Raw genomic sequence first — 23183 nt, 5'->3', positions numbered from 1 at the left:
ATGGTAGAATAAATAAAACATTTTCTAACCCAATAAATTCCTGCTAAAATATAAGCGCACTGATGGTGTGCTTTAGTGATTAGCTGTGTAATCTGGCAGGCTCTACATTTCCACCATGCTGGCTCTTTGGCTGAGTGTGGAGTCTCCAGTTATGCTGAAGGCACCTCACAGTGAGGTCCAGCATGAACTGACAAAGCAACAGCCTGATGATTTATGATGTGTTTGCCTGCTTAAGGTTGATTTGTAACCTGTGAAGCACAAATCCTCACCGCTGGGCTTCCTCTGTACTCACAGGGAGAGTAATTGTGATCCATCAACATGTATTTACACACTGCGCTGATTCACTAATCTGTGCAAAAGATAGAAAATAGAGGGTTTCGTCGAATTAACACATTTTAGTCAACAGTCTAATAATCAGTTACATGCAGTGTCTATCTGCAGATTAGGGCATTTATCTTTACATTTTCAGATAACGTGCAACTGCAAATCTATCTCAAATAAATCTTTAATAAAAACAAGGAAAAATAAGATGTTATCTCTGGGAGATGAATAAATCAAAGTTGAAACCCCCCAGAAGATACAGGAAAACTACAATCTTGTACTTTTCATGCCGAGAAGCTGCTTTTGAACTTTTAAAAAAGTGCAGTCGTCACTAATAGTTGAGTAGTAGAAAAGAAATGCTTCAGTAACATGATTATGAAATAAAATTTTGTTTTACTTTACAATGCAGCTCGAACAACATGATAAAACCCAATTTTGCCATGTTTGCCCCAAGGGGAAAATACATGCTATTTGCCTGTTTTCCTGCACACAAATGACTGTAAAGAAATTCCCAACAGCATTTAGTACACAGAAAATCATTACATTTGTGTGTTTTAGTTTGATATTTGATAATAATGATCAGGACTTAATGTGGTTAAAAGATTTAACTAATTTTTGTCCTCTGAACATCAGAGCAACTCTTTAAAGTGAGGCACACGTTTAAAGGCCCCGTCCTGTTCACACAGACACTTTCAGATGGCTGGTTAGACAGTATCTATAGGCCATGAAATGTCACACATGTAGGAAAAGCACAGATATAAAACATACACCATGACCTTTTAGAAAATTGGTTTGTGGACTACCATTTTAAAGCCTAGTTTGGCATTTTGAACGTCACCATCTTGTTTTTTGGAACCAGAAGTGACTGTATTTGGATGAGAGGATGTATCTGGGGAAGAGCAATGCTCGGCCAGGTATCGTTAGCAAAACAAAGCTAAGTTAGTTAGCTAGTTGGTTAGCAATCTGCATTCATAATTCATGTCAACTGTGCTATTATTGGGATGCTAATTTTTTTGTCTAGTGACAAATAGGTTGTGAACATGTTTATTTATGCTGTAAAGTTAACATGGGGGTCTCTGGGGAGTCTGCAGTTTTCGGCACTTATCCGTTGGCTTTATTTTCAGCACCTGAAGTTGCCGGTTAGTATAAAATAGGATGAATGATGGCTGATTCTATGTAGCTGCTTCCTTTTCCTGGTACTGTGTATTCTGGCTCACATTCTGTCACACTGTCACGGCTTACTGGGACACTTGAACAGAACAGAGCTATGTTCATGTTATTAGTAACACCTGTACCTTTTCTACTATGAAAAGTCAAAAATGTCTGCTGTGAAGAAAAGGCCTATGAAGCACAGTTTGTACAAGCCCACACCGTCCTGAGAAAAGGTCTAATCAGGCAGCATGAGTAAGAACACCTGGATATGTCCAGGCTTTAAAAATACAGTTACTGTAAAACATTAAATGTTATTTAAAAGCTGAATTTTTGAATGAAAACCACATAAAGTACTTAAAGAAGACACTAAAAACCAAATTGTGCAACAAAAAAACATTAGTAAGTTTAAGTTACTGTTGTTGTATGAGGCTACTATTGAAGAAAACACAACAAGATACTTGCCATCAGAGAAAGACATTACATTCAACTAAGAGCAGTGAACTTTAAACATAAAGTGAACTGAAACAGGAAAGGTGTTATTGAGAACCCGCAGAAAGCCAAGCTAACTTTATGTTAGCTTTGAAGGGAAGCAGGAAGCACAACCTCAGTCACAGCTTTCAATTCTAGAGGCTGCAAAGCTTCAAATTCAAATGTTTAGAAGTGTGGTGTAGACCTATTATCAACATACATTGTAATATATTACTGTCCATGTACTTGAGAGGTAGGTTTTCACTGTTCAGTTACAGAGGGAACAAATTAAAAATGGAATATAAAGAGGGTAAATCGACTTAATGTCCTAAAAGTTGTTTCCAATTTCCCAAAGTTATCTGAGATCACTGTAGTGCTCCTGCAAACTGATAAATTCTACGCAGGTTATTGGTTCATCCAGGATTATGATTTTAGACAAACACAGGTTCAATCTGTTCTCTTAGACTACAGATGAACATACAACAACTTTCTAAAAGCAGCAACTGATTTTAAAACAAAAAGAAAACGGATATTTTCACATGCCATCTGCTTGAGTCACACAAGCTTGCACATGCAACATATGTTTATTATTAAACAAAATTTATTGTGTGTACATTACCAGTAGGAGGAAGCTTTGCTTTGTTTGGGTTGATTATGCAGCTGTGCTCTGACACTGGTCCTTGGCCATAATGTTGGTGCAGGAAAGCTGCACCTTCTATTGCATGTACGTCCATCAATGCAGAAAATGAGCTTCTAAGTATATTCTTTTTTCTTATTGTGTTTTAAAATGTCTGCCAGTATATCATTTTTGTTCATATTTTTAGAAACAAAAAACAACTTAATTATTAAAAATACATATTTACAACAAACACTGAAGTTAAAAGATTAAGTACAATTCTGGCAGCCTTCACAATTCTGTTAGGAACCTTTACACAAAAGTGTCCATCTGAAAAACACTGCAAAGGAATCCACGCACGTCAACTTTATTCCTGAGTGTCAGTCAGACCATATTGTTAATATTGTCACCGCAGAGTAATGATACATAAGTATTCATTTGCTCCTGTTGTTACGCATTTGTCAGAAAAACCTATGACACAAGAGAAAACATTGAAGGTCTTCAGCATGTTCATTTTATGTTTCCTAAAAGTCCTAAAATATGAAGCCAAAAAAATGATGTCAACAATATTTAGAGACGTTAAACATTGAAGGGAGTCAAATGGACCTCAAGAATAACAGGAGGGAAAGGAAGTGATGTAATAACAATTGCTACATTCAAGTCATTACTGAACTCTTGAGTGTTTCTTTACTACTTTGCTATACTTAAAAAATATGCACATTTTAGTTCGATTTCTCTCAAACCTCAGTTAAAGAGCTTTTGGTGAGTAGATAACTCCAAGCTAATTAATTTATAATTGGAATATTATAGATATTATATTTAGAGTAAATATTAGCTGCAGGTTGGGATTCAGCAGTCTCAATAGATTAATTGATAACTGCTATTAGCAGACCCAATGAGAGCCTTTCTTCATTAAAAACAAGGAAAACATGAAGTCCCCTGAAGTAGTTTTGGTTATTACTTGATTTTACCATGTTCTGTACTTTGTTATCAAACTGAAGGTACAATTTGACATGTCAAAAAGATGTTGTATCTGAAATATCCGAAACATGAAGTGGGTATCATTTGTAATCTGTTGATAGTGGTATTGCAATTCTAAACCACTCAGAAAGTGGTGTCCCCGCCTAAGCTGGTATGTGTGAGTGTGTGTGTGTGTGTGTGTGTGTGTGTGTGTGTGTGTGTGTGTGTGTGTGTGTGTGTGTGTGTGTTCAGATCTGTAGAGCTGGTTGGCTATCATTGCTAGCTCAGGGATTCCTGTGCACATTAGTGGCTGCATGTGTTGGGTTTAGGTTGTTTTGTGTGTGTGTGTGTGTGTGTGTGTGTGTGTGTGTGTGTGTGTGTGTGTGTGTGTGTGTGTGTGTTCTGCTTGCTCTCCCTTTATCTCCATAACCCCTGCCTATTCTCTCCCTGTCTCTCTCTCCTGTTGTCCCAGCATGGCTGCAGGATGGTTGCCCTGTGGACTCTCTCTCCGTTGCTCTCTGCTTGCCTGTTTTGGCCCGCTTGTTTGGCCCTGACTTCCCCAGCGGAGCTCCCGCAACCCCACAACCTGCCCCCCTCGCTGGGCATCAACAGCAGCGATGGCAGCCTGTCTGTGGATCTGCCCCTGCCTCTGAGGGTTTTCAGCGTGGACTATCACCATGTGCAGGCTCCCTTTGAGATTGTGCTGTGGATCATGCTGGCCTCGCTGGCCAAACTGGGTAAGCTTCAATTGGTCTTCTGCTCACACATGAAAAGCCAACAGATGCTGGTGGAGGTGGTTGGGTTTTGTTAGGGTGCTCAAATTTAAATTTAACTGAAACTGCTTCAGGGTTTGTTATGTCACGGTATTTATGAGCAATGTTGGAAAGGTTACTTTAGAAATTTAATAGGTTACAGATTGCTAGTTTGCCTGTTAAACATGTAATAAGTAACATAGCCTAACTATTTTAATTATTTCATCAAACTGGGCAATAAAAGAAAAAATCCTAAAAACATAAAGTTAATCCAGGCAGTGTAAAGCTCACAACAGTACTCCACACTGATTACTGTCAAACTTTTATTAAAGGTTATTCATATAAACTTGAACTAAGATTGGAACAGAGCAACATAATAAATGTTATATTATACACATAAGTTTGAATGTAACCCCTTTGTAATCACTAACATTGTTACACTACAACTTACTCTCTAACACTGTTACTTCATCAACTACTGTGGCATCAGTAACATACCAAGTGGTTTACCAAAATCAGTGCCAATTTATTACATTCTTATTTACATATTCACAATATAAAGGCACACAGGAAATAAAACTTACATACATTTACTTTTACTTTTAAAAGTATTCCCAAAACTGTGTAAGTCTTCCCAATATATAACAAGGAAATGTATTGAAATGTTCTTTATATTTAGAAAGAAAAGACAAGCATCCCATCACTACCCAGCTGTGTGCACATATTATATGTTGTTTATTAGCTGCAGGTGACAGAAGCAAAAAAGTCACAACATGGTTGAATCCGATTAGCATGACGTCTTTTTATCTTCCGTCTCTAACCTCCAGGTTTCCACTGGTCAGGTCGAGTCCCAGCAGTCGTCCCAGAGAGCTGTCTCCTCATCATGGTGGGCCTCCTGGTTGGAGGGGTGATCTATGGGGTTCGCCACTCTGCTCCCCCGACTCTCAGCGCTGATGCTTTCTTCCTCTTTCTGCTCCCACCCATCGTCTTGGACGCAGGATACTTCCTTCCAGGAAGGCTGTTCTTTGAAAACCTCGGCACCATCCTTTGGTTGGCACACGGTCAAAGTTTAAAATGTTCTGTGTTTGTGTGTATGCTTGAGGGTCTTTGTGCAAAAACTGTTGAATAGGCTTTTTCTTATACCTTTTTAACATGTTAGTAGAGTTGTTTTTAAATGTGCCAAATATGTCTGAATTACAGGGAAATATATGTAGCCTAACATTTGCTACATCAAATCAAATCAAATCAAATTTATTTGTATAGCCCAATATCACAACTTATACATTTGTCTCAGTGTGCTTTACAGACTGTACAGGTTACGACACCCTCTGTCCTTAGACCCTTGCACCACACAAGGAAAAACTTCCTAAAAGAAACCCCATAATTAAAGGGGAAAAATGGAAGAAACCTCAGGGAGAGCAACTGAGGAGGGATCCCTCTCCCAGGACGGACAGATGTGCAATAGATGTCGTGTGTACAGGATAAACAACATAGTACAAATATAACATTTGACAGAAATTATGTTGTGTTGAAAAAGAGAAAGTTTGGATGAATCCAGGAAAATGTCAAAAAGGCTTCCCGGTGTCCAGCAGGACCAGGGCAGCAGGCGCAGCCACGATTCCTGATCTTGACGTAAACTTTATCAGTGGCAACCTGCCACATGAGAGACACAGAAACTCCGGATGCTGTGTTAGTAACATACATTTACATAAATGCATACAGATAGAGAGGGAGAAGAGGGGAGAGGGAGGGGAGGAAGAGAAGGAGAGCCGAGAGGTGTCCCCCGGCAGTCTAAGCCTATAGCAGCATAACTAGGGGCTGATCCAAGGCAAGCCTGAGCCAGCCCTAACTATAAGCTTTATCAAAAAGGAAAGTCTACTCAAGCCTACTCTTAAATGTGGAGAGGGTGTCTGCCTCCCGAACACAAACTGGAAGCTGGTTCCACTGGAGAGGAGCTTGATAGCTGAAGGCTCTGGCTCCCATTGTGCTCTTAGAGACTCTAGGAACTACAAGTAACCCTGCAGTCTGGGAGCGCAATGCTCTAGTTGGTTTATAAGGTACTATGAGATCTACATGTGATGTAGACATTCAAATATCCAAGAGGATAATGCATTTACCTCAGATGCATGAAGCTGGGATTAACCTCACACACGAGTTGTACAAATCTAAACTAGTTAGCAATACCGGTTCTAGCCAGGTTAGCCATCGTTAATACCAGTTGATGACAACGCATTATGCAGTATTTTGCGTATACAAACACATAAGCAACATTTCCACAGATAGAAGTTGGACAGTTGTGTATGACTGATTTAATGAGATATCAACAAGACAGAAGTGCTACTGCATAGTTTTGTGGGCGGCCATTTTTAAAAATATTGGTTGACTGAATAAAAATGTGCAGTTGCTCTTCACGGTGGCTTGGCTATTTACACACACACACACATATATATATATATATATATATATATATATATATATATATATATATATATATATATATAAAATGCGATAAGTGACAATTCTCTCTGACCAATCAGTGGTGTGCAGTGTTTGAATTCCACCTTCTAGTATCAGGTCACCTCGCTTGGAACCTCGACCTTGACCGAGGTGATACCACAAAAAAGTACATGGTACTGTCCACAACTTTTGCTAATGGATAACCACAAAAGAGCGAGTCGGGTTGAGTAGAGCCATGCCGTACCATGTAGTGGAAATGGTATCCAATAGTGAAGAACCTACAGAGAATGATAACCCTACTCAGAAGTTCCTCTCAGCTCTGGAGTGTTTTTGCTTCTTTCATATCATTGTTTCATTTTTTTATAGCCCACAACTTTACTGTTTTGATTCAGTCTCACCTCATCAGCATTGTTTATCTTGAGCACCTTGCCAATCAATATCATTCCTGTTTCCTGCCTCCAGGTATGCGGTGCTGGGAACCCTATGGAACGTGCTGGGCATCGGTTTGTCTCTGTACGGCGTATGTCTGCTGGCCCAAAGCTCTCTGGGAGATGTCTCTCTGCTCCACTGCCTGCTTTTTGGCTCTCTGATCGCTGCCGTCGACCCCGTGGCTGTGCTCTCTGTCTTCCAGGAAATGCATGTTAACGAACAGCTTCACATTTTGGTGTTCGGGGAGTCGCTGCTCAACGACGCAGTTACCGTGGTGAGGGGGGTGGTGGTCACCAAGTGTTCTCAAAATAATTTCTTATTCTTTGCATTAATACATCTCTATTCCTTCCAGGTGCTCTACAAGCTGTTTGAGTCCTTCCTGCGTCTGCCGTCCGTGTCAGGACTGGATGTGTTACTGGGGGGGTGTAGGGTTTTGGTGGTGGGCCTCGGCGGCCTGTTTGTAGGCCTCTTTTTTGGCCTTGTAGCGGCCCTCACGTCGCGGTTCACCTCCAGAGCCCAGGTCATCGCCCCGCTCTTTGTCTTCCTCTACTCCTACTTGTCCTACCTGACCTCAGAGATGCTTCACCTATCTGGTATCATGGCGTGAGTGCTGTTAAATATTAATTTAAACTCAAAGACCTCCTTTAGTCATCAGCCCATTAAATGGCCGTTAACAGCTTTTATCACTACCATAATAATTCTTCAAAAGGGGCAAAGTTTCTTTGTTACGTAACTTAAGTAACACACAGTTAATTATGTTACGTACGTGACATACTTAATTAACATAGGTAACTTAAAATAAACCAGTTGACTTTTGGTTCCTCACTATGTGGACTTTCGCTCTTCATATTACGTCACCTAACTTCGTCCCTTGCTCCCGTCATAAGTATTACAACAACTAGCGGTCGCTGCCTAACAATTTTGAACCTCTCTGCGGGGATACAGCTTACCAATTGATGATAACGGCCTACTGAGCCAATTAGGAGGCAGAGTAGGGCCGTACAACCTCAAAACAGACAATAAATGGACTGATAACATTCAAAGTGTATGCTTTTGGTAATGTTTAGTGTGGTAAAATCTAATTATGCCTTAATTTATTTGTTCCCTTTCTGCAGCATTGTGACCTGTGCTGTGACCATGAAGCAGTATGTGGAGGCTAATGTGTCTGAACGCAGCAACACCAGCATCCAGTACTTTCTGAAGATGTGGAGCAGCGTGAGTGAGACCCTCATCTTCATCTTCCTGGGTGTGTCCACAATACAGGATGTCCATATGTGGAGCTGGCCCTTTGTCTGCTCCACGCTGCTGCTCTGCCTCATCTGGAGGGCCTCAGGTAGCTTTGAAAATCTTCCCTGCATTTTTACTCTTTAAGGGATGCTCTGGCCAGGAGCTTCAAAAGCAGTTGTAAAATAGAGGAAACAGCACATTTTGCTTCCTCTGAAGGTGTTCTTCTGCTGACTGCTGTGGTGAACAAGCTCCGGAGGAACACTGTGACCTTTCGAGATCAGTTCATCATCGCTTACGGAGGCATGAGAGGGGCGATCTGCTTCTCCCTTGTCTTTCTGATCGATGACTTCCCAAAGAAAAGACTCTTCATCACAACTACCATCGTGGTCATCCTCTTCACTGTCTTTGTACAGGTGGGAGAAGAATGTCACTCGTGATTTCTGATGATAGACCAGTTCCTGTATTTTCAGATGGAAGATGGATTTTTATTTTGGTTATATTTGTTAAGTTTGGTTTTGTCTGGTTTCCAGGGGATGACTATTAAGCCTCTAGTAGAGCTGCTGGATGTGAAGAGGAAGAAGAGAGGTCTGCACACTGTCAGCGAGGAGATCCACAGCAGGGTGAGAAATGACAGCACACACAGCGAGGTGCTGGGCCTGCAACATGGCCTGTATGGAATATAGTATATACTGTACATGGATTATTTATATGGTTTATTCCAGGTGATTATAAAAATAGTTAATTTTTTAACACAGAAGACTGCTTAAAATCCTGATAATGAAGAAAATAAGAAATGTGACAGTAGAGAATCCAAAGCCACAGCCGTCCTCTCAACTTAAGGAGAAAAACAAACAAGAAAAAGAAATATAAAGAAAGTAAATAAAAAATATTAAAAACATAATTAAGCTAACATAATTTGGAAAATACAACTAAAAACAAAAGACAACAAAAAACACACAAAAATGAGCAGACACACTTCAATCGGTAAACATAAATCCAATAAAACAAAGAAATACATAAGAAACAATAATGCCTCGTTTGTAATGTCTCTTCAATAATCAATATCTTTTTCATTGTTCATGTATATGACATTATTTCATTACAACAAGGTAAAATGTTTTAACAAACCAATATGAAGTTATTTGCTATATTTTCATTTCATTATTTCATTATATTTCCATATTGTAAATAAAGATACCGCAGCGAAGGGGTTTTATTATTTCTCCAGGTGTTTCAGTTTTTTGTAGTAGAAACTAGTTGGTGTCTCTGTGTGAGAACACGTATCTCTTCTGCTTTTTCCCTTTCATATGTGAATGCACAAACAATTGTGATAGTTAAGCATTAAAAGTTGAATCTGTTTTCTGATTATACTCTCCTGATATGATATTCTCACACTGTGTCTCCTCTTAGCTCATTGACCATCTGCTGGCAGGAATCGAGGATGTGGTTGGATACTGGGGGCAGCACTACTGGAAAGATAAGTAAGATGTTCTTCTTTCACATTACTCTCCTTAGTGTGTGCATGTGTTTCGTCTAAACGTTTTTGCATGGCCTTAAAAATAGGACTATAAATGGCCAGTAGGTGGAGGCAAATACCTCATGCAAAGGTTCCTCATCATTTCCTGCAGTGAGGACTCCTAACGTCAACTGGTTACTGGAATATGTTTTATGTTTGTGTGTCAGGTTCGAGCAGTTCAACAAGAAGTACCTTCGTCGTTTCCTTATCCGTGACGATCACCAGGCGCGCTCCAGCATCCTCAGAGTTTACCAGGAGCTGGAGAGAAGGGAGCAGAGAGGAGACGAGGAGGCGCCACCACTGTGAGAAAACGTGTTTTTACTTTATGTCAGCGTCTCTTGTAGTAGGGCTCAGGGATTTCCAAGACTCCAGGATTAAAGGAGCACCATAGGGTTCTAAAAACTGAAAAAGGTTCATCATTGTTGTCATGAGCTGATTCATATCTCTAAAAAAAGTTTCAACACAACAAGTTTGTAAGAATCCTTTACAGCAATATTATAGGTTCTAAAAGTCAAAAGTTACAGAATATCTCCTCCTGCCCTGTCAGTTCCCAGCTTTCTTTTGACTCAAAACCCCAATCATGCCGCTAAAAACTGATTACATATCAGCCTTCACAACAACGTTTTTGGCTAAAGGGATGTGAATATTCACACCTCACCTTTTAGAGTGGACCCTCGCTCCCACAGTCGTCCCCTGTTACCCGAGGAGATGGACAGCATCAGGCGTATTCTCTCCAGGAACCTTCAACACTTCAACAACAAGGTAAATTCACAGCTTTGGCTTCCTCTGATTTGATGAGGGAATAACCGAACATGAACTACAGGTTTTGTTTGGGTCCATGCATGTGTTCATGTCACTCCAGCAGACACCAGCCTACAGCAGACACACTTTGCACCAGGACGTCACCATGGACAGAGCGAGGAAGCCTCTTCACAGACACCAGAGTTTGGGAGAAAGATACACGTATAATACACAGGTATTGTATCCACTGTAGGTCATTCAGTCTCATTTTATCTGATTATCATTTTACTTGAAGCACAAACAAAGTAAGTGAAATAATTCTTTCAAAATGCTACATACAGTACTGTTACCGTTCTGAGGGTATAAAGGCTGCTTAAAATTCATAAGGCAATTGAAAAACATATATGATTACATCCTGAAACATGTCTCAGAAAAAAAGTTTTATACGCAAAGAGAGCTTTCAAAAACAACCAATTACTGTATGCTTGGAAACTACATAATTATTTGTGTCAAGAAAAAGCAGCTTTACTCACGAACATTACCAATAAGCTTGATTGAGTTTAATTTATTCATCAAACTGATTCAGTTCAAACCTGCGGTGTGTTTTACTGTATACTTCCATTGTGACAGGAGGAGGGTGGCGAGTTCAATGGCGCACGCAGAGCGAGAGCCGGACTCAGCAGGTCTCACACAGGTAAACGTACAGTTCAAAACATATAAATATACGAAAAACACATTAGACAAAGATATGCAGTTTGTCCTTCAAGTTTCCAACTTCTTTTCCAGACTGAGGTCCCAAGGATATGTGTGTGTGTGTGTGTGTGTGTGTGTGTGTGTGTGTGTGTGTCTACTGCTGTGGCAAAGGACAATCACCGGTAAATGGATGACAGAAAGAATGTTTTTATAAAATGATGTATTATTATATCCATACACAATTCTAGTTTTATTGTTCCTCTGTTTTTTTCTCAAGCTTCCATTACGCACTAAAAAACACAGGCTGAGAATATAGACACGTCATTAGATTGTCTCTCTCCACCTCCTAACCTTTGACCCTGACAACTATGGCGTGACTATTCTGACTTACTCTGCAGCCGCTCTTCTCTTGGCAGTGTGCTCCATGAGCCCGAGGCCTGTCCTCCAGGACGCGTCAGTCCCAGCAGCTTCAGCTCAGACCAGAGGGCCGGTGGATCCAAACTCTGCCGCTGCCAGAGAGGAGCAGATCTCGCCACAACAACATCAAGCACCTGTGGAAAGAGCCGCTAAGAAACAACTCAACTTTGTTTTGGAGAGCGAGAAGCAGCCATGAAGGCACACTGTGAGAAGAAATTCAGTCATTTCAAAATGGCTCCATGTGATAAATACCTCATATTTATTTAGCTATAGCGTTGTGGGTTTCATGGGTTGATGAAAGGTTTTTGCAATTTCATGGATATCTTCTAATTAAAACTTTTTAAATGGTTTTAATAATTCACCTCTTGGTTTTATCATTTTGCCAGCTACAATAAAGCTTTCCTTCGCTCTGTGTTTCACCTCATGAGCACCTTTGCTGGAGGTTAGTGGTTCATTCACATCTCCAGTCTAATTCATTTTCAAAGTGGCGCTCCATGTGTAACACCTACCTTAGAAATACCTTGCAGTCATAAATGCTGATACTCGTTGTCCACATTACAAGCACACGGACAAACCAATCCTGCCTCTCCTTATTTCCTTTATAAATACACAGCACACCCACCGGTAATTTGACGAGGAGAGGCCTACTGCTTCCTAAAATAACTCCTATCCCCCCGTCTGACCTGTTCAGTTACTGGAGCTTCTTTTCCCCCAGCATGCCAGGGAGTGACAGGGAGAGCACAACTGTTTTTTTTAGGACAGGGTCTGGTCAGAGGTACAGAGTGGACACTGAAAGCTGAGGAGAAAGGGCAGTAAAGGAGGTTATATGCTGGAGTTATGAGGGTCGGAGCTGCGACCTTGTCTGGGGGGATATTTGGGGTAGTAGGGACATTGTGTTTCTTCATTGCCTTCGCTACAGACTACTGGCTGGTGGCCAGTGACAACTGTGGACCGTATACATGGCCGACACAAACAACACTGACAACAGACGCCAATGGGACTGAGGTAGGACAGATACATGTGTGTACATAATGTATTCACTAACACAATAATACATACAGTGAATGCAATCCTCCCTGCTTGCTGTCAGAATTAGTCATCGACCTCCAACTGAACAAATGCATATAGTAATAGTCACAACATCACATGTTCGAACCACACAAAGCCCAAAGTGGGATATGATCAGACGCAGTATAGACCGGGGTGTGCACGCTATGCTACAATAGGATATTTAAAGACGCACCAAAATAATCTAGTCTTACACTTTTGTAAAGTTGGGGAACTTATTTCCATAGAAAACAATGTATAGACAAAAGTTATTCCCCTCAATCATCACTAGAAGTGCGTGGCAGTTTCTGTATCTGCAGAGCGTTCAGCCCTCTGCCTGGACTTTCTTTTCTTTTCATTTTGATGTGTTCAGGACGTTTCTGGGTGTCAACCTTTATAAAAAGGTAGCGACCAGGTGCATTCAAGAGAAAGCTATGAAAAAAGTGGAGATAGCGGCGAAAGAATATATATAGCGAGGCGAAAACACCAAGCGCCTAAAGCTCGTTCCAAAACATGAGTGAATCTGGGTTTGGCTTTCACCCACTGGCGAGCACCGTAACCCTAAAAGAAGAAGAAAGTTGTGTTTACAAACCACAACTGACAAATCCTACTCATCGTGCCTTTAAACGAAAGACTGGAGGGAGAGTGAATGGACCAAATCAATGCAGCAGACATCCTGACTTGTTTGACTTTAGTGAATTTTAATATGGGTCAAGCTCCAAAAACATTGGATCCTACACTCCCCATCCAATAGCATCTTTCTGTCAGACCCTCTATGCCTGGTAAACACTCATGTCTTTCTAACATCATTTTGTGCTGAAGGCTTTTTTGTTTACATGACTAAGAGTCTACAGCCATGCTAATGGCTCGGTGAGGCTTTACTTGATACAACGAGAAGGCTAACATGTAAAGAAGGTATATATTAGTTTAATTTAGTGTGTTAGCATGGTGGCATTTCCTAACTAGCACTAAACACAAGGTACAGCTGAGGCTGATGAGATTGTATTTCTCAGACTAGAGGAATCATATAGCCTTTTGTACAGGCAGTGTAGTACCGCACAACTGATCTCCATGTGTAAACTTACCAGAGTGCCCCTTTAATTTCCCAGTTTTTCGTCCATGCCACATTTGTGAGAAAGTCCACAAAATGTAAAGTCAGGGATATATTTATAAAAAGCTAATCCCCCGGTGAACTCCTCCCTAACTCCACAGCACAACAAAGTCTTTCATTTTCAATAAAAGAGATGATTAAAGTTGCTGTGCATTATTCAGCACCATCAATCATGTTTTTGACAAGCAAATGGAGAGTATCACCCATGCGTGTTTGATAAGTTCTCCTCGAAAACCTCACAGACGACGAGCAGGCCATAATCAGAACCACGTTTGATGCCGTGGCCCCACTGAAGTACTGAGTCACACAGAGCGGCTAACAGAGACGTGTTGACAAAGCTGACACACATTAAGGTTTTCATTCATCTTCAGACTTCAGTGTCCGTCGCTGTGTTCATGTGCTGATGTCTCTTTTTCTCATTTAGATCCAGTTAGTGGAAGTTGTCACTGCTTCTCCTCCATCTCTCACTCTGCACCACGAGGGCTTCTTCTGGCGATGTGTGTTTCAGGTGGAGCCCACAGCACATGCAGTCCTGGCCACTCTCTTCAGTATGTGCATCTTCTAACAAAGAGAACAAAGCTTTTGTTGGTGCTCGTCCAATGTGGTCACATGTCTCATTCTTAGCAGTTTGGGCTGCTTGGCATGGTAACAACTACAGGAAAGAAAAATGTCCATAATTTAGATATTTGACAGCAAATATACAGAAGAAGAGAGTTAAGAACAATGTGTCCCTGTTTATTTTAGTTTGCCGGGTGTTTTTGGCTTTTCTCTAAATGTTGCTCTTGTGTGTTGTTTTTTACTCTGTAAGTGTCCTTTCGAGACTTAAAAGTCTTTTTACTTTTTCTTTTTCATGAAGCAAACCAGCCAGAATCCAAGATGTGTATCCATGGTTACCTCTTCCCTCTGCCTGTCGCAGTTGGACAGGTGCCTCATCCAACTTATGATGCTACAGCAGGTAACACACTCACTCACACTTGTGCTGCCTTCAAGACAACTCAGAGGTGGGAATTTTACCAGTTGAAATGTCCAAGTGTTCCAGGTGCACGGCACCAAATGTAAACAAAAACCATGGCTTACGGTGGCAAGGGTGCACACAATTTAACTATATATTTACTATATGATAATAAGTACTGCCTTATTTAAATATAGGCACATATTCTTTAAAGAGCCTTTTAGTTGATGGTTTACCATTTATAATTTTACAATTTCCTTTGTTGTGTAACGTCAAACAACTCGTTGTTCGTGATGTCGGGGAGATGGTTTTGCCCTGAGTTTATAAGTAGGAACTCTGACTCGTTCCATTGTACTTTTTCTAGTAGGAGGTCAACAATTTTCAAGTTGTCTGGAACGCAACATTACGTTACAAACTAAAGGGACATACAAATCAGGATCATACCTAGAATTTTAGAAATAGTAAGGTCATGGGTCAAAGTCTACTAATGTAATCTCCTGTTTACCCAAAAACACAATTTAAATTCTTAACACTGCCAAAAACAAAGATCTGGTGGCGAAATACTGAATCCTTAATTGACCTTAAAGTAGTCAAATGATTCCAAAAATACTAATATCTTCCCATAATAAACCCACTATTGAAAATGTCTGTCCATTAAATATAAAGCTACGGCCAGGAGGCGGTTAGCTTAATTTAGCATAAAGACTAAACGGTTAGCCTGGCTCTGACCAAAGGTGACACAATCTACCCATCAGCACCTCTCGCTCACTAATCATCATGTTACATTTGTTTGTTAACAGCGGTGACAGCGTGAGCCTCTAACTTCGCTCCCCTGGCCCGATCTAATGTACTACCATCGCAAGATGGTCTCTAGTTTAATTTGGAAGAAGTCACTGCACCCAGCCAAGCAATGGTCCGGCATATAGCTCATCTGCAAACCACAAACTGCTGTTTTTACACCTCATTAAAAAAAACAAAAAACATCCATCCATCCATCCATCCATCCATCCATCCATCCATCCATCCATCGTCTACCGCTTATCTGGGGTCGGGTCACGGGGGCAGCAGCTCCAGTAAGGAACCCCAAACTTCCCTTCTCCGGGCCACATCCTCCAGCTCCAACTAGGGGATCCTGAGGCGTTCCCAGTGAGGAGATATAATCTCTCCACCGAGTCCTGGGTCTTCCCCGGGGTCTCCTCCCAGCTGGACGTGCCTGGAACACCTCCCTAGGGAGGCGCCCAGGTGGCATCCTTACTAGATGCCTGAACCACCTCAACTGGCTCCTTTCAACGCAAAGGAGCAGCGTCTCTACTCCGAGTCTCTCACGGATGGCTGAGCTTCTCACCCTATCTCTAAGGGAGACGCCAGCCACCCGTCTGAGAAAACACATTTTGGCCGCTTGTACCAAATGAGATATATTATGTTGGTTAGTGAGCTTTAAAGGCCCTGCTGGTTCTCATTACCTCCAGAGCCAGGCTAGCGGTTCCCCTCTGCTTACAGTATTTATGCTATGCGCGCCCATCTCCCAGCTGGAGCTTCATGGATGGATATTTAAGGTCGGCCTTAGTGTCCTCAGTGATTGCTCCAGCCTGAATGCAAACCCTCACAATGCTACATACATGGATAAATAACTTCTCTGATGGCCTGATTGTATTTCCTGCAGTGTTTCGGGGTTTCTGGACCGTGCTGATAATCCTTGGTCTGGTCGCAGCTCTAACCGGAGGCTTCCTCTTGATCTGCGGCGTCCCCTTCATCAGCCACAAACTGTACAAGCTGGGCGGTGCTTTCATCATTGCTGCTGGTAAAATATAGTCTATGTACAGTATAGTGTATGTATGTGTGGAGTTCAGAACCATGGTATTTATCTGCAGTGTGAAATATGTTGGCAGGGCAATAGGTGAATGCACAGACACAAACACATGTTGCAGTCATCGCAGCTGCCAGCTGTTGATACCTGTCACATGACAAACACCAAAACACAGAGCAGCAGATGTCACCCTGCAGGACTGTCGCCATAACAACAGCAGGTTTAAACATTACTACCGTGGTAACAGTAGAGATGAGTAGGAACTGCATTCCTGTGTTACTCACAGCAGTGATATCTTTGTCTCCCTGATACTCCAGCCTGCTTGTTTCTGTTCATGTTGCTGCTCTACGTACTGTGGATGGAGGTGATGGACGTAAAGCGCTACGTCCTGCAGGAGAGAGGAGATGCGTGTCCCCACGCGCAGGTTTCAGTGCTCTACGGCTTGTCATTCATGGTGGCTGCTGCCGGAGTGCCTCTGGAGCTCATCTCTGGAATGGTCTTCATGCTGGTGGGCCGTGCGCTGCGTGCCAGCAAGTGAGCCTGCCATCTGGCCTGCAGGGAAAGAAAGGACTGACCTTTTTATGTCCTGCACTGGGATGCAGCAGCACACTTGTGGGATGTAAATACTGGGTGGAAAGACATGATCAATATCACAGCACAAGCCTTTGGATGTTAATGCAGTCAGAGACACGGTTTTCTATAACTTGCTCTGCTTTATTTCTATGAAAATCACTAATTACTATAGAATAATAATATCACTAGTCATTGTTACAGGCTCTATGATACTGGCATTAAAGGTGCAATGTCTAATGCTTGACCATATGCTCCAAACAGATAGGGGGCAGCATTTCACCTCCTCCCGCCCTCCTGCTCAGAAATTTACTGCAAACTTTCCAAACTTCCAATTGTGCCTCAATTTATAACAGTAATGCCAATTGGTTACAATATGGTGAACTGATCAACATGTTTCAGTTGGTCTACTACTGGGTCCATACAATCTAAATGTACAGTCATTAGTTATACAATTACCAATTACTAAATGACAGCAGCGAAGAAATACAAAACTCGACCAAAATGTTGGAACTCTGGAGAGTCAAAATAACTGTTATCTCATAGTCTTCACGCGTGGGCCTATAGTTTACGTTAGAGCTTGCTTAGCTCTTAGAAAACCGCTACATCAAAACCATTTAATGATGGCATTTGGATTTTCTTTGTTTGTTGTGCACTTATGATACTTTTTGCTAAATAGCAAACATCGAATGTTACTTACCAGTCTAAAATTATAGTTGCGAATTCAGCATCGTACCTCATTTCTTTTCTCGCCAACAGCTGACACCAGCGATGGAAAGCCACGCCAATGTTTACTCTTGTTTTGCTTTTTCTTTTATATCAATTTCTGTGCCGCTGAATGGGGTTTCTTGCTGTTAGCGGGTGGTTGGGATGGAGGTAAAGGTCAGAACTTCAGCCATCTTTGTGGTTACTCTGCCATTAACTGCGGGTTTAGGGTTCGGGGCAGCTCTACTTCTTCGTTTTCTCATGTTGGACTCACTATCTCCTCTCAAGGACCAATTGGTATTAGACAAGACGGGCCGGGGCTAGTCAGTCTCTACAACACAATACACAGACTTCTTCACATTTTGTAAACAATGTTAGCGCCGTTTTAAACTCAAATGCTTGCCATGTCTTACACATTGCACCTTAAAGGAGCAATATAAGATGTGCCAAGACATTTTTTATCTATTTCTTCCACTGTCATTCTACAGATTTATGTTTTTTTTAACTTAATGCTTCAAATGATGAGTCTATAGAGCTAAAGGTGAGAAATATATGGCTGAACCAGCTGTGTCCCCTGTCCTGATTTTGGCACCCGATCAAAGTAGGCTAGCTGGAGCGGAGTGAGGTGGGAGGGAGGAATGGCTGGATGGACTGGAGACAGAACTGGTGGCTTTGGATAGAGTGGGGGTGGGGGTGTAGCAGGCGAGGGATGCATATAGGGGGGATAGAGAGAGAATTGATGCTTGTAGGGGGGCACAAGGGGGCTTTGAGAAATGAACAGCTGTTTGTGGGTTTAGTTGGTGTACAGCGGGCCAGCCACCTGCCTCCTTCACCCCAATCACATTTCACTCCCTCAATGAAGTCCTCATGCTTTCTCTGTTCTGCCTCGCACTGTTATGTTTCTCTGCTCCACCTTACAGAAACTTTCAATTCAGAAACCCCCGCTCATCTAATGAAGCACATCCAGACTTGTGATTCTATCATGACTGCTATAATATTAGATGATCCTGCTTCTTCATCGGTCTGAATGGGAAGCGTGTGGAAACAAGCGGGCAGACTCTCAATCACACATATCAGCTTTCATCTGCTCTACTGTGGAGCAAGAGTGGCGGAGGGGGGACATGTTCGCTTCAAAGACCTCACTGATCAAACACATAAACACAGACACAAACACACACACACACACACACACATATGCTGTGATCCAACTGCCCACAACACACCAATATTAATTATTGAAAATACAGCTGCCACTATATCTGACTTATGTAAGGCAGTGTACTTCAGTGTGTAATGCTGTTATATAGCACCACAGCCACCACATGCTAAAGGTCAACTAAGTCTACTGTAACCTGTGATGTGAGAGCATACCCTCTAATGTTGGTACATTGTGGTCTTTTACATGATTGTTTTCTGTAATCTAACATGTGATTTTATTTACGTCTGTGATGATGATTTCTGATAAACACGACAGCTATTTAAAATGCATTGCTTTACTTGGAAACTTGAAAAACAGTTTTAATGACACTTGTTTGTAAGTGTTTTAATAAAAGTGTTTCAATAAAACAAAACAAAAGAATAAAGAGTAACATCTCAGCTCATCTGTGGCTTTAGGGAATTTTGATATTTTGATATCTGAGCATTTCAACCACAAGAAATCAATCCACTCCTGATCTGAAGAAGCCATAAGACAGTTAGATAGATACAAAAAAGAAGAGATGACAGGAAAAATAAGAAAAAATAAAGAAATAAAAAGAAAACACGTAACTCCATCTGAATAATCTGTGCTGTGCACTTTAAAATAGTAGCAGAGCTGATTGAGAGATGAACCTGCACAATTTGAAGATACATAAAAAGAACATAAGGAAAATAAATCAGCAACAAACAAAGTAATGAGAAGGATTATTTTCTCTATAGCCGTCTCGTAAATAAAATCTGGTTTGTGGTTCATTTAAACTACATTTAAAAACTCAACAGCAACGTCTTCCCTGTAACAATGCCCCCGCTACTGATCCAAAGACCTCACTGTCAACAGTTACAAAGTTACGTGTCCCTGTTGACAGGGAGATCTAGTTTATTAAACCAGAACATTGTTTATGGAAAGATCCCATCACTGTTTTTCAGTATTACAGAAAAACAAAATAAATTTTACCTCTATTGTTTTGAGGCGGCAGCAGAGGTGGGTATCTAAAAGCCTGGACACTTGAAGTCAAAACTAACTGGCTGCTTTATGACGAGGTACTGCTCTGGGTACGTTAGAAAACATTTTCAGCAAAAGTCTATGTTTACAATTTCACAGGCACATCTTTGCAGTGAGTATTACCATAGACAGTTAATTAAAGGAGGAGATTTTTCTTTTTGAAGTTACATTTTGTGATTACGGGTGATACTGGGGCAGGATCAGTAAAAGAAAGAGAACATCGAAAGAATTGGCCTGAGAGCAACACAAAGCTAAAAGGGACAGTGAGAGCACAGCGTCAAAGTGAGTCAACCTCGGTCGGTTATTCAACGGAAAAGATTCAAAACCGATCCTGACTCGTCCCTCTTCCTCCTGGACTGGTATGTAGTAATGTATCATTTATTTATGAAATACACTGCGACATTGCATTTTTTTAAATCAATATATAAATGTATGTTGGTGGCTTAAACAAAGATGACTTTGTTTCATCACTTGTCATATTACAGTTATTAATCTTACATATCCAAAAATAGACACATTACCTCATCGCTATGCATCCTGCAAACAGCTGTTAAAGTTATTAGCCTACTATGAAAAGAAGTTGCGTCTTTCTATCACTCTTTTCCAAAGCCTCTGCATCCACTAGCCAGATCCAGATCTTTACGACAAGAGGTGGTGGTGCTCATGGAAACCCCGCCACTTTTGTCCGCAGGGGCCGCTGAAATATGGCTGTTGAAACGCTGAAAAGGAGTTGGACATTTCAGTTGAGATGTAAGCACTGAAAGGATTTGAGTTGGCAGTGGAAGTGCAACAGTGAAAAAATGATATAAGGGAGTAAGAGTGAGCAATGAACGGCAGGTGGTACTATGTAGTGCTTTTTCTCTTTGTGAAGCTGTCAAAATAAGACTACTGACAGCGGCTGGCAGCAGCTGAGCCCATGACATATAGTCACTGATAGGCCAGCGGTGCTAAATGAGATGCCTGTGGTGTGCTTGTCACAGACATTCCTAGTAACTCACAAGCCTAGTTTGGAACCATCTTTTCCACTGCATGGCACACAGTTCAGGATGCTTCCCATTGCAAAGTTTAAAGAGGGAACTGTGCTTTGCTCTTTAATGGAGATGGGAAGTTTATCGGGGTACAACTGCCAAAGCAATGTTGGCCTTTGAAATTGCTGAGAATGGCAGTTGCATTTATAATTTAACGATTCTTAGAGCTTTATCAGTAATACAGCTACAAGTTTGTACTTTAGGTGGATATTCACAGGGACATTAAAGTCAAAATCATTAATCCTCAGAGGAGCATGAACGTGCTTAACAAATATCATGAAAGTTTTGGCCATTTAGGTTTTTTATTTACTAGTGGAAATATTGGCTTGTGGGTGGAGAGGTCAGGGGTCACCGTCATACTTAAATCATTATTTGGAGTCCTGACTATTCATAGAGCATTTAATAGAACCGGTCAACAGTTGTTATCTTTCTTTGGACCAAAGACAGACAGATTTGAACATCGCCGTACTTAACCCACAACTCTTGTGGGGTGAGAAGTCAACAATTATAAAACAACATGAAGACAATCAAAACACAATATGAATGAAGTGCCAGGGTTGTCTCTGTCCGCTGTATATGGTGTCTGCAGTGCATATTCAATGTTGAAACATATTTTCTGGGTTTGATACTCAGGGTCCAGCCTGTTCCAAGATGCTTTACTGCATTATCTGGGTAAGTTTGCTGAGTCAATCCCACATCCCACTAAATCTGGAAGATTGATTGATGAGAAATTACTTGCTCAGGCTTTTAATCCATGCACATTTCAAACATTCAGCTGATAAATAGTTGGAAACAGGTCCGCTTCACTTAGTTCATGGCTTTAGCCAAATTACCACAACCAGCCAGCAGAGGGCTCTCCAGCTCTCCTCTTCAAAATGAACATCTCCCATGCATGGATGGTCAGAAAGAGGGAACAATATAAAGGAGCAGTGAGTGGAAAGGAAAGGAAAGTGAAGGAAAGGAAAGGAAAGGAAGCAATTACTGAGCAGAGTACTGAGTACTATAGAAGCCCGGCTTGTTCAGTGACTGTAGCTCTTCCTAATTACACTTAATTAACTCTTATGTCTCCTCCCCTGTCATCCACAACAATGGAAACACACTATCACTTCATTTAAGTAAGAAATAATCTTGCACCTGAAGTGTCAGCAATTATGGCGTTATAATATTATGCAAACGGCATAGTGAGCATCACGTAAATAAAGACATGACATGATAATAAAATAATAAATGGTTTGCAAATTAACCCCGGCAGACCCAAGCAACCCGATGAGCATTCGTCTTGTTGATTAGTGGTAATGAGTGTAGTTTGTATGTCTAATGCATAGATCTGTATTTCCAGGCATGGCAACATTATTCGCTGCTAATTTCCAGTATTTGCTAAAGGTCCCATGTATGTGATGTGTCACACAACAAACAGCAGGATGTGGTCTCACACTAGGTAGGGAAATTAACCCTTCGTGGACCCCTCACCCCTCTGTCCTCCGGAGCACCTGGTCTGAATACTGGTGGGCTCTAATCCAGTCAAAGAGGGGGATACACTTGGTGAGAGCTCTTTCCTTCCTTTCTCTAACCCCCTAACTCTAATAGTGAGCCGATTACCTGCTCTGTGTGTGTGTGAAGCCCCAGTCTGCATGGTGTGTGTGTATAAGTGTGTGAGTGTGCTCGTGAGACAGCCAGACGGACACAGTTTCTTCCAGATAAAGGTTTTTCGCCTGTCAAAGAAAATGACTGATAATAAGAGCTGATAAGAGAGAATAGCAAGCCTTATGGCATCACTCTTGCTTTTTTTGTTTCTTTTGTACACCCCAAATCCCCAGAAACAGCCACACACCCACCCCCCCTAACACACACACACACACACACACACACACACACACACACACACACACACACACACACACACACACACACACACACACACCACTAATCTGTATTGGGGTGGTGGTTGAGGTAGAGAGGGAGCAGGTGGAGGGATAAAGACGAGTTTCTGTGTGTTTCTTTTTCTATTTTTGAA

The 23183-nt window shown here is 41.4% G+C and overlaps 2 protein-coding genes across 2 annotated transcripts; both read left to right on the top strand.

Annotated features, from left to right (window-relative positions):
• Positions 1-4001: 4001 nt before the first annotated feature.
• LOC115014550 (sodium/hydrogen exchanger 2-like) lies at positions 4002-12025 on the top strand. The gene is given in 13 exon segments (XM_029441513.1): positions 4002-4254; positions 5097-5319; positions 7189-7429; positions 7508-7758; positions 8271-8488; positions 8599-8795; positions 8913-9002; positions 9793-9863; positions 10066-10200; positions 10564-10660; positions 10761-10892; positions 11273-11333; positions 11749-12025. Coding segments are annotated over 13 exon segments (2166 nt in total). The 3' UTR covers positions 11946-12025.
• Positions 12026-12481: 456 nt separating this feature from the next.
• LOC115014689 (transmembrane protein 182-like) lies at positions 12482-19518 on the top strand. The gene is made up of 5 exons (XM_029441716.1): positions 12482-12754; positions 14332-14455; positions 14764-14862; positions 16523-16660; positions 16984-19518. Exons 1-5 carry the CDS (start codon positions 12587-12589, stop codon positions 17202-17204), a joined length of 750 nt encoding a protein of 249 aa, XP_029297576.1. The 5' UTR covers positions 12482-12586; the 3' UTR covers positions 17205-19518.
• Positions 19519-23183: the final 3665 nt, after the last annotated feature.

The sequence above is a fragment of the Cottoperca gobio genome, chromosome 10 (assembly GCF_900634415.1).
Source record: "Cottoperca gobio chromosome 10, fCotGob3.1, whole genome shotgun sequence".
Lineage (NCBI taxonomy): Eukaryota > Metazoa > Chordata > Actinopteri > Perciformes > Bovichtidae > Cottoperca > Cottoperca gobio.
This window is presented reverse-complemented; position numbering and strand designations above follow the sequence as displayed.